Consider the following 12,521-nt stretch of genomic DNA (forward strand, 5'->3'; position numbering starts at 1 on the left):
TTTAAAAAGGAAACATCTCAATTACCACACAACATATTTTAAAGGGCTTAATACAGCCAAACATCCAGATGCAGTGGGAGCCTCACCCCTCCCTCTCCCCCTCTTCCTCTCAGCACCGAGGCCCGGTAGATAATATTTGGAATACATTTTTGGTTGTCTGAATAGCCTCAAATGACCTTTATTTCAGTTGAAACAATTGAAGCCAACATTTCCAAAATAGAAATCAGGTAGGAAGTAATGTTTAACCTTAACTTGTTAGTCCAGTAAACACCTTTGGAAGAGTAGGCCTGTGCCTGCCAGCAAGTTGGCTGTATCTCCATGTTGTCTCATAAAACCGAGGAGGTCATCTACTCTGAAGTCAAAGTCTACCAAACCAGTCCCCACTGAAATCCAGCCCCTAGAGCATTACTCAACAGGAAAGGGCTGAGATATAGAGTGCAGCAACGACTTCCTCCAGAGCTCCTGCTCAGTAAGAATCTTCAGAAGTTATTGCTTTTGGAAAAAACAATTAGTTTAGATCCTGCTTATGAAAGAAAGTGCCCTTACATTAAGGAAGGACACATGCTAGTCTGGCAGTCGTTGAAAGGCGTCTAGCAGCACTGCAGCTCCAGGTCCAGGCTGGGACTGTCACTACCACTTTTTTTTTTTAACCCAGAAAATATCTTTTAAGTCAAGAGGACCAGTGGGAAATCCACAGAACAGTCTACCTCTTATAACCAAACCACTTCCTCATTTCCATCCCCATCGGTTAGGATATTACTGCTTTGGGAAATCCAAGTTTTTTCTCTAAAAATCTCAAGTCTAAATATCAACCCGATAGGACATTCTTTGGTCTAAGAAGTCCAATAATTAACACAACAAATTGGTCCTTCCATAGGGCTCACATACTTACTGGCCTTTCGAGGGACAGTCTAATATAAGTAGACAAATAATGAGGAAAAATCTTGTCTATAAGATTTTGTGCTACATATTGTTATTTCAAAAGCATATTAAAAAATTAGAATCATTTCTTAGAAATTTATTATTTTTTTTGTGCGTGTGCGAAAGCAAGTTTATTTAGAGAGATACACATTCCACAGGCAGAATGCGGTCTGTCTCAGAAGGCAAGAGACTGAATGATTTCTTAGAAATTTGATATTCTTCAGTGAACATCCAAATTGGATTAATAAAATCAATGCTATTAACTTTAAGGTATAGTTTAGTGAGGAACTAGTATTTTGTCTAGTGACAGGAGTTACCTGGGACTGAAAATAAGGATTTTTTTTTTTTTTTTTTTTACTATTATAAGCAAGGTCAATGCTGGCCTGAGAATGACAAAACCTAAAGTAGTTTGTGCAGGAGTAAAACAAAAGCTAGCTTAATCAATTACCTTCACCATTGCTTCAATATCAAGACTTAACCAACCAGAAATTATATAGGCCTTAAAAATAATTGTTGACTGGAGACATATCCATCTATCTGCTAGATAAGACATATAACATTTTTTGCTATGGAAGGAATATCTAAAGGTATCAGTTTGTCATTTAAGGTATAAATGGCATTTAAAATATTACAGGCTGTAGCACTAAAGAAAACATCGTCTTGAGGGGAAACATAGAAGACTGTTCTATCAGAGCATCTAACAGACTTGAAATTTTAGGAAAAACAATTATTGATAAATAATATACAGGCTCCATTCTGCAATGTTTCTCTTAACTATTCCCATAATAAAGTTCTAAACATTAATTTGCAGGGAATTTTAGATAACTGTGTATCTGTTCCTAGGTTACGATCCAATGGGCTTCCGAGGGAGACTGTAGCATAGCAGACAAGTGTGAGACGCAGACTTGAAGACCTTTGCTTGAATCCTGGCTAAGCCATCTCTGAACTGTAAGTCAGGCAAGCACAGCTTCTCTGGAGGACTGATTCTTCCTAAGTCAGAACAAGATAACTAGGCTGTAAGGCATGAATGAAGTAATTTGGTATTTATAAACTTTCCTCAACCTTATTCTGCATCTAGTAATGCATAATCAGAAAAAAGTTGCAAATCCAAGCTCATAGATATTTTGAAGGAATTTCCCTCAATTAACTAAAGCTAAATATAGACCCAGGATTGCCCCCTAATGGTCATCTCTTAGAAATGAAATCTCTTTGAAAACTACTGAATTTGCAAATTGTTTTTTCTATCCAGATTTCTCCCAAAGGCTTGCTTATCCTTGTTCTGATCTCCAGCATGTACACTAGATTTTTCTCCAAGAAAGATCATCTCCAAGTATGTTCATTTAAATAAAATTGTACGTAGGTACAGTATATTTCTTATCTTTAAAACTGCTTCTGTAACTAGATTAAGCAGCCTTTTCAGGTTTTTAAAATAACTTTCCTTAGAATGTCTCTCCTTCATCCCAACATTGGAAATTAAAAAAAAAAGCAAAGATAAAGAGCATCTCCCCCAAGCCTTTTTTGCATCTTAAGCAAAAGTGTAGATATCTTATCTTCCAGGTATTATGGTGAAGGTTCAAGAGCTGGTTCTTTATCCTAAAGGATCATGTTACCGCAGGTTGTTCCCACTTTCCAGGTATTCATCAATTTCTTCATTCTTGGGGTAATTTGTTAAAAAAAAGTCTTCCAAATCAAAAGTTAATGTTTTATCCCAAATCTATATCCCATCTTATATCAAAACATGAATTCACCATGGCTGGACTTATAGTCCACATTAAGTAAACTGCCTCTCCCCCCAGAAAACGTACACTGGAGGCACATAGGGTCTGGCACTAGCAGTTTTAGAAATCTGAATCTCTGAGTGAAATACTAGCACCCCCTTTTAGTTTTCTGCAAGCCTTAGTCTCTATCTACAAAATGAGAATATCATCTACTTTCTTAGGATGTTGGGAAGGCCAAATGAGGTAATACATGAAAAGTATTTAGCATAATCTTTGATTAACAGAAGGCATCAAAAAATGACAGATATTATCAGTTATCTCCTGCAAAAATGTCAGTTATTGAAGCAGGCATTATATTACCATTCACAGGCACGAAAACTCCTCCGAGGAGTCTACCGTGGTTTCTTTCTGAGACCACACCTCAACAATTTTCAATGTGCTCTCCAGAGGCACTGAGTCCCTGCTGGTGGTATTGGTATTGGTGAAATGGGACCTGCTGAGACAACTAGGTTGAGAACAGTCTAGAGAGGAGAATGATAAGCAACAAAGTCTTCTAAGTTCTGGGTATTTCACAACAAACATGGTGGTGCCTAGCAATTAAGAAAAGGGAAGTTAAGTTCAAGGACTACAAACATACAGGATTGTTAGGTCTATTACACCCTCTAGTGGCTACAAAGAAGATTGTTCTTTTTAAAATCCTAGTTTGGTCTAGATTGCAACTTTGAGGTATATACTTCACCCTGGAGTTTGAAAAATAACCCACTTGCCTTTATGTGTTTTCTGCCTGTGTCAAAAAAAAAAAAATGCTGATGTTAAGAAAAACCAATGCTGTCACAACTTGATCCATTTGGTTCTCTTTATTCCCTGCTGAATGAAAATACTAATCAATAGAGGAAAAGGCACAGGCAACATTACCTTTCATGCTATATGGACTCTCAAGTGAGAACTGAAGATAATTGCCTTTGTTGCTTTATGAAAGGGAACTTTGAAATGAGCACCTTTCTAAAACAGCAGTTTTCGCCAAAGGATTATTTACAAGCCAAAGTAATACTTAAATATGCCCAAGACTATGAATCTATCCTCTGCCCAAACCCTTCATTTTTATAATGGGTAATTATAGTAAAAACTTCAATTAACCAGAACCCTCAATTAACATGATTTCCCCTCTTGCACTCTATTTTTAGGACAAAGTGGTAGAAAAAAATCACAAGAAATCACTCATATGAGGGATTTGGTTTGAATATCTTCTAGGACAGATTATGCTATGTTTAAGTAGAAAAAAAATCTTGAATAAAATTACACTCACCCCATGATAACCAGTACACAGGAAATATATACATAGCTGAACAAGAGCTAGAAGGGAGTGAAATATTTTGTTGAATGTTAATGTGGTGGAACTGTAACCTTTCTATTCTCTCTACTATCTTCTTTATTGTTACATTGTTACATAAATAAAAATCAAAGAGAAGTAATCTATAAACTCAACACATATTCTGCAACATTTTCTATTCTACATCCATAGATTCTGAGACTGAGAATCAGAATCCTAAGTCCTTCAAAGATCTCTAGATGTCAGAGAACTAGTTAAGGTTGCCATATCCTATCAAGAAAAAAAAGTAGGTAACTTGGGGAATATTTCCTCCAAAATGAGCTGAAACAAGAAGGGTTTTTTTTTTTTTTTTTTTTTTTTTTTTTTTTTTGCGGTATGTGGGCCTCTCACTGCTGTGGCCTCCCCCGCTGCGGAGCACAGGCTCCGGATGCGCAGGCCCAGCGGCCATGGCTCACGGGCCCAGCCGCTCCGCGGCATATGGGATCCTCCCAGACCGGGGCACGAACCCGTATCCCCTGCATCGGCAGGCGGACTCTTAACCACTGCGCCACCAGGGAGGCCCAAGAAGGGTTTTATATAGTTGATTTTCAACTAATTTGAAAATAAATGTATTAGGACATTCCTTATTCAGAAGTGTCAGTCTTACTCAAAATCTCACTGCAGTACAAAACTCAACAGTCCACAAAGTAATTCAGGATAAGTAACCACCCTTGAACTGAAAGCTCTTGATACCAAGTCCATCTATTTAAAATACTGTTTATTTGTGATTTTACATTAATTAGCATTACATCTAAGAGCAATATCAGATAACATTTATACATTTTCCACATGACACAGAGGTTCACTGGCTCATTCTTTATGCCAAAGCAAGTAAATAGAGGCATTAGCAAAAGGTGCAAATAGTTCACTGTTGCATTTAAAAAATATTTATGCACATTGCATTCATTTCATATATATTTTTAAAAAGTTATGGAAAAGCACAGTTCACAGGTTACTGTTTCTACATACGTTGTAATACAACATAAATGATGTAGAACATAAAAGAATCCTCAAATACAGAATTAAGCAACTGAAAGTTTCCACTAAGATTAAAACACTGATTCCAGTAGTTAGTGAGATCTAGAATGAACTTTCCAGGCTCCACTTCAACTTTGCATCATCATACACTCACAGTCGAACAGAACCAGCCCCAGAGCACACTATCATCAGTGTAATTTTTTACACGCCAACTCACCCTTCAGAAATACTTTGGATTATTTTTACCCACTGACTATGTTGGATCATTGATTTTACATTGATTTGTGACATGACTTGGGTGAAAGGGAAAAAAAATAACTATATTAAGCCTAGGTTTAAATTTGTATTTACATTAGAAAGAAAGTTAACTTAAAAGATAAGAAAAATTGGTAAAAATTAAGAAGTGGTAGTTCTCTCACGGTGGGGGTGGGATTAGACCCACTGATTTCTTCTTGTGCTGCCTTCTGAAGATACACAAGTTAAAAGGAGGATCTGACCCTTTTTAAAACTCAAATATCAACTAAGAAATACAATAATTTTGGCAGAGAAGCAGAATTTTAGAAATTTGGGACATGTGTTAAATAAATGACACTTCAAATCCTATCATGACTATGAATCATTATCGAACTAGAATTCTTCTCATGACACCTCTCTTGTTCCCTCCATTTTTCACTTTCTCTCTCATTCTTTTCCTTTCTGTTTGGTTACCTTATGAGGGCTTCTTCATTCATTAGTGATACTAAGAGAAAAATACATTATAAGGTTCAAATATGAATCCTGTTATGCCTTTAAATGCTCTAATCCCCTTTTGATACCAAGTCCCTGGATTCTTTAATTATATTTAAGTATACTTAGTACCAAGCAGCCTCAAATGTGCTCTACTGTTAAATGATTGGCTAATATGCTCAGACACTTTTATACTGAATGGTATACAAACATCTCAACATACAAAAATCGTTTTTGCCAGAGTTAAACTAAATAACCCATGTTATGTGTATAAAATCCCCTTTGTTGAAAAATAAGGGGCTTTCTAAACTAATAAAAAAGGAATTTTTCAAAAATTATAGTTTACTAAAATGACGTGTTTTTTTTGCAAACAAAGTTACTTCAGGTGAGGAAATTTTATACTATGAATAAAATTCCTAATGAATCTTTTCTTAAATTTAAAAAAACAATTATGTGCCAGTGTATACTAATGCTATAGATTCTTATCTTAGAAGCTTTTAAAGCATTCTGTTAATGCCCATTTTAACAATGGGAACCCAAAAGGGACAGTCAATAATCAAGATAAAAAACTATAATCTGCTTACCAAGTGAAGCAGGTTTTGAGAAACAAAAATTCTCTCACTTGTTCACTGGTAATTTCTTTCCAACAGATATTATGTAGAAGGCCTGAAGTAATTCAGACAGATATCTGTTTGTGGTGATTATAACAATACTTCATGAGGGCAGAGCTAATCAAAACTAGCAATTGTTTAAAAATTCAAAACCTTTTTTGGACATACAAAATGAGAGATGAATTTGAAAGTGTTCTTCATAATATGTTTTTCTTTTAGTAAAACCTCTTTCCAGTTCTTAAAGTCCAGTTTGCTTCATACCCCCAATCTGATCTACCACTGCATATTAATGATCAACTTAAATGTGGTTTTTAAATGTGCAACGTCACATTGTAATAATAATAATTACAAAAAGACTTTATTTAGGCTTCAACTTTCTCCTTTTTTTTGTTCTTTTTCAGAAAAGAAGGAGTGCGGAATTTCTTCTTTTTCTTGGATGGTGATTTTGAAGGTGAGCCTTCAGGTGACAGGACTTCTTCAATTTTTTCTGGAGACTTAATGGTAATCTCGATGTTTTCTATGGTGGTGCTTGTAGTTAACCTGCTCACTCGCTCAGCAAGCTCGTCTTCAACCCCATGCACGTCATCCTTGCCGTTCACTATCAGGACAGGCATGTCCATGGAGATGAAGCTCTTGGAAAACAGCTCATGGTTTTCTACAAAAGGGGAGGATTTTTTAATTTTATATAGTCAACATCCTTGCTTTATTTTACAAAACTGAAATGTTTAAGCAATGTACTTTAATTCCAATAAAGATAGATCATTATTTTAATAGACTATGGGTCTATTAGCATAAAGCTAATGCTTTTAAGCGGTATAAAGAGGAAAGTTGTTAGACCAAAGAATGAAGGCTGGATAAGTCCAGTTTGATGACTTGATAGTTTCATTGTAAAGCAAATCAGTATAAATGAAGAAGACAACATACATATATTTTTCTTTAACTTTGGGGTCACTGGGCAATCAAAATTGAAAAAGATTTCATGCTTCTGTTTGGAAGACATATGACAAACCAATTTTAATTTCACAAATTCTTAAGAATTGCCAATATCCAGGTTAAGGTAAGTCAATATAAATGTTGAACAAAAGTAGCACCCCATTTAATAAAAAATATAAAATTATTGGGAGCTTTAAGTAAAATCCATGGTAAACTTACTGTATCAGGTGTTCAATTTCTTTATATGAAGACAAATGACAGAGGGACAGACTCTAAAGATTAAGTCGGTGAAGGCTATGGGAAATTACATTGAATACCTTCTAATTTTTCAGGGATATTTTGCGGTGACTGAGTTTGAGACTGAATTTGTGAAACAGATGAAGCGTCATCTGAGAGTAATTCCTGCTCAGCATCTGTTGGATAAGAGTTTAGTTAAAAGCCATGCAAAACAAAGAAGCATAAGATTTCAGGGAGGTTAGTGCATACATCAAATACCTGCAATACACAGGGATGATAAGCTCTTCAGCAATGAGCTGAGCATGCTAACAGTTATCCCACATATCGATAACTATGCAGTAAGAGGAGGTTAATGTGTTAACATTTCTGGCTGCTACTGGTAATTTTATACACATGCTTTAAGGAAGCATGGCTACTGGAAGCCCAGGCAAATAATATGTATGCATTTAACTTTTGCTAGAGTGTTAGAAAATCAAAATACATTGAGCAGCCAAATGAAAAGAAATATGAAAGCTTCACCAATGATGCTACATTAATGAGGCAGAATGCCTCACTGAATTTTTGATCAATATCCAATTAGTGATTCCTGTCAGCAATATTAGTGAGCCAATTCAGGTCATAATGAATGTGGAAGAAACTATAAAGTTATATATAAAAGGTGATGGTTCTATTGTGCGTATTTGTTACCTGGCATCTTTAGGCTTTCAAAAAATAAGAGATTAAAGAGGGACATTTTACAAAATACAAAAACAGAGAAAGTTTCCAACCTTATGTTAGAATAAACAAGTTGAATAGTATCACCTAACATTTAGTGTAATTACATTAATGAGTCAGGATGACTTCCTTTTGTGACAAAGACACTAACACACTTATAAAAACTGTTCCCTGGATGATCCAGATGTCATTAGTTCTTTCTACATGATATCTAACTGGGACAAAGATTCTTTAACTATTGGTTCTGTTTTGCATAAAAATTTCAACTGTATATTGAAGATGCTCTAAAGCAGAGGCTCTTACCCTCTTTTGGGGTTACAGACTTCTTGCCCTCCACCTTGCACCCTTGCCTTCCTCAAATCTGTATTGCACAAAATTAAGCATATATTTTTCAGATGGCTCATGGACTGTCTAAAGCTTATCCAAAGACCCAAGATTGAGAATGCTTGCTACAAAGAATCTCTTTTTCTTGAGAAAAAGGGAGCTAATATTCAATTGGCATTTTCATGAACAATTCTAAAATACAACCCTTGCTTAGGGTTCTGAAGTCAGATAAAAGCAACCTCACTAGAGTGCCCATGTACTTAAGGAAAGTCACATAAAAATTCTAGCAGTTTGTTTTATATTTTGATTTTGAAATTAAATATTGACATCTTGAGACATCCAGTAACAATAGAGATTTTACAAAGCATTAAAGCCACATACTTGTTAGTCTATAATTATGTCAAAATAGAAAGTTTTTTTAAAAAGCCACATATTCTGAATGTTTAAATCTATTAATGTATCTACATTTACTCTAGCTAGTGATTCTTTACTCATCCGGGGATTTCACTTTACTATAGAAGACTTTTTGCTAGCAATCAGATTGTTTTCTGAGGAAAACAGTCTTCTCTACACGTTAACATAGATGGTGTGTGGTAGCTATTTGCATTTCAGTCCTACTTATACTCAAGTAAGGACTGGGAGAGAGGATATGGAACAACTGATTGTAAAAGGAACATTAAAAAAAAAAACCCTGACTGCCCTCTGTCATCCACCTCAAGAGGCTGTTAGCAGTGTGGTTATCTTGGGCTCAATCTCAAAACGAACTAACCTTCCAGTCCTTGCTGTTTACGTTCAATTGCCTTCTTATACTCTTCAAGTTCTCCTTCTGTGAGATGACTGAAGGGGTTGGGAGGAGCTGGTGGGGCATGATCGTCTTCTTCAAACTGCATGGTCTTGCAAAGAAAAGCACTGACTTGTTACCAAGAGCTTTACTTATATCTATATATTTATTTATATATATTTACATATATACACAACTTCATACTCACACTTAAATGTATATATGATGTTTGTGACACCCCACCTCACAACAATCATAAGAAATGATAAAGTAACATGCTTTGTTTAAAATATTCATACCAGATTAATGCTTTTAGACTACTGATCCAATAGACTAAAATTGCCAGTGCTGTTTCCTCAATAAGCCTGCATAGGTCAATTTTAATAACTCTGAAAAAAAAACTAAGCCAAGTTCTAGAAAGCTTCATATAACTAAGAAATATCTTAAAAATGAAGAATTTCAAAAAGTCTTTGAAGAAAGTCTTAGAAAAATGAAACTGTACCAAAAGAACTTTAAATTTGCTATGAAAATAAACTTGTACCTATTTGCTCTAGAAAAGAAATTAATGAGACTTACAGCTAAACCTGGCAGATTGAACCCATGCATTTAAAAAAATTCCTCCCAAAACCCCACTAAAATGATAGTAAAGGAACAACCACAAAAAAGTATAAACTTTTAAGGACAAAAGAATGGAAGATGAGCCAACAGAGGATGAGAAGTCGTAACACATTGTTGGAAGATGGAAAGCAGGTGGAAGAATGGGTGGAAGAGCTGAGAAAGTTGAAGCCTTCGCCTTGCAAAGGAGAAACCTGCTCATTTGCCCTGTGGAGGCCTGGTAAGGCTCAGGTATCACAGAAGGTGCGGTGAAGAAAAGCTGAAAAGTGGGGACAAGTTAGAAGTGTAAATAAGGAACAGACAGATTCTCAGGTCCCCTTTCCCGTTCCACACAGCTGAGCATTTACTTCTCTCTCATCTCTGCAGAAGATCAGAGGCTTATTCTTCAGAACAACTGATTAGGGGACACAAAACATAGCTGAGGGTTCCCAGGATGATGGTGGGAGACTGGCAAGAGACTAGAGAATTCTCTGGATAAATTAAATGACCCCAGATAAAACAACTACAGATACTAACATCTGGGCATTTCTGAAAGAATCAACCTGGTCCACATCCAGTCACCCTACAGTGGAGCTCGCCAGTTCCCAAGCTCTGCACCCACCTGAAGCTTCTGACTGGCTTTCAGTGTCTCATTCTTAAATACAGACAGACTACCACGGATTTCCAGACACTTAAGGAAAGTTTCCAACATGGAGGAAACCACAATTAAAAAGAAAAAGGGAACTCAGAAGAAACAGACAATAAAGGCAGCTGAAGAAAATTTAAAATTGATTCCCTTAGAGCAATAAGAGAAAATACTGTATCCAGAAAGACCAGGATGTTATTTAAAAAAAAAAAAAAAGGAACATTCAGGGAATAAGAAGTCTTAAAAAGTAAAAAAAAACTCAAAATAGAAAATTAAATAGAAGGTTTAGAAAATAAAGTCAAGCAAATCTCCCAGAAAGTAGGATTAAAAGACAAAGAGATATAAAATAGCAAAGAAAAAAATCAGAGGCTTAGTCAAAGAGATCCAACTAACAGCATATATATCCTGACAGAAAAAGAAATTGAAGGGAAAAGGACTACTTACTGAAGAAATATTTTAAAAAATTCCCAGGACATGACTTTGCAGATTGAAAAGGGTTACTACGTGCTAAAAGTGGAGACTAAATAGAAATTACTACAAAGCACACCATCATAAAATTTCAGAACAGCAGGAATATAGAAAGGGTCTTAAAAAAAAAAAAGCCTACACAAAGGTACACGAATCACAATACTCTCTTACTTCTTAACAATGATATGGAGCTAGGGGATAATATGGTGATGCTTTTCATTTTATTTGTAAACTAGAATTCTGTATCCATTACATGCACATTTGAAGGTAGAATACAGGTTTTCAGACTGTTACCTCCTATGTATCCTTTCCCAGAAAGCTATTAGAGGATGCGCTCAATGATAAAGGAGTAAGAAAGGAGTCTCCTTTCTTAAGTAGGAGACATACGATGCAGGAAACAGGACTACATGGTGAGAAGCACAGGAATCCTCAGGATGGGCCTGTACCTCTGGCCTGAAGAGCACCTAGTCCAGATCCGGACCAGAATAACAATGACAAAGGGCTAGTCCAGATCCGGACCAGAATAACAATGACAAAGGGCTAGAACTGAGAGATTACCTGTTACCTCTGACCCTATGGAAAATACTATTAAGAAAAGTTTGGGAAGAACTAAGCCCAATGTATCCTAAGTACTAAGCCAATGAAAAAAGGAGGCAACTTTTTCTCCAAGGGGAGAAAAGTTGTATAAGAAAGGAAATGTCATCATGGGATACTACCTGACTCAGCAGTAAGCGTTTAAAAATATAAACACTGAAAGCTGACTAGACAAAACATTGTGGTACAACCTTACTGGGTGAATGAAAAAGGGAAGCCTTGTGTAAACAGGCTAGATCCTCATAGTCCACAAAAGAAGTCACTACTGTCTTTCATTAATTCTAAGATGCACTTTTCTCCCACATTTTCTGATCCTGAAATTGGCATTCATCTTATAATTAGGTTTTTTTCTCTTTCAGTGATACATAAAATAATGGTACTTCTCATAGTTGATGAAATAGATTTGATGAAATACAGTTGACGACTAAAACTGATAAACCAAGAAAAAGCAGAATAAAGATGCTCTTTAGAACCAAAAGTGTATGCTAGAATAAAGTCCTTGCCCCTAGAAGTTGGGAATTGAAGGTGACATTTTAAGTCTTGTGGGTTATTTGACTTTCTAACTTGTGTTTATATTAACTTTAGTAAAGACAGATATTCATATTTAAAAAGCAAATAAATTAACGTGAAAACAAAGATCATATTGCTTTATGGACTTACAGAAGGAGGCTTATCCACAACAATTCCAGCAAGCAACTGAGATTGTGGTCCTGCTGTTTTCAAGTCATATCGATTTTGTTCTCGAATCTGAATTGAAACACAGTAACAAGTTCTTGGGGGCAACTCTGCAGGTGACCTTTGGCTTACTATTTGACCACCCCAGGGTAAGAGCCTCTTTAATTCCCACCTCCACAAAGCCCTCTTTTACCATCATAACAACTCACATTAATCTCCACTCTTCTTGATG

General features: G+C 35.9%; 1 protein-coding gene across 3 annotated transcripts in view; it reads right to left on the reverse strand.

Moving 5' to 3' along the window:
- Positions 1–4,709: 4,709 nt before the first annotated feature.
- Positions 4,710–12,521, reverse strand: part of ADD3 (adducin 3) — a 126,081-nt gene continuing 118,269 nt past the window's right edge. For all 3 annotated transcript variants that reach the window (XM_060099797.1, XM_060099792.1, XM_060099804.1), the window contains exons 12-14: positions 12,275–12,361; positions 9,301–9,424; positions 4,710–6,978 (exon numbers count right to left, since the gene is read on the reverse strand). In XM_060099797.1, the coding sequence (XP_059955780.1) occupies positions 6,686–6,978; positions 9,301–9,424; positions 12,275–12,361 (504 nt within the window). In that variant the 3' untranslated portion in view covers positions 4,710–6,685. The remainder of the gene's footprint in view (positions 6,979–9,300; positions 9,425–12,274; positions 12,362–12,521) is intronic.

The sequence above is a fragment of the Mesoplodon densirostris genome, chromosome 1 (assembly GCF_025265405.1).
Source record: "Mesoplodon densirostris isolate mMesDen1 chromosome 1, mMesDen1 primary haplotype, whole genome shotgun sequence".
Classification (NCBI taxonomy): Eukaryota; Metazoa; Chordata; class Mammalia; order Artiodactyla; family Ziphiidae; genus Mesoplodon; species Mesoplodon densirostris.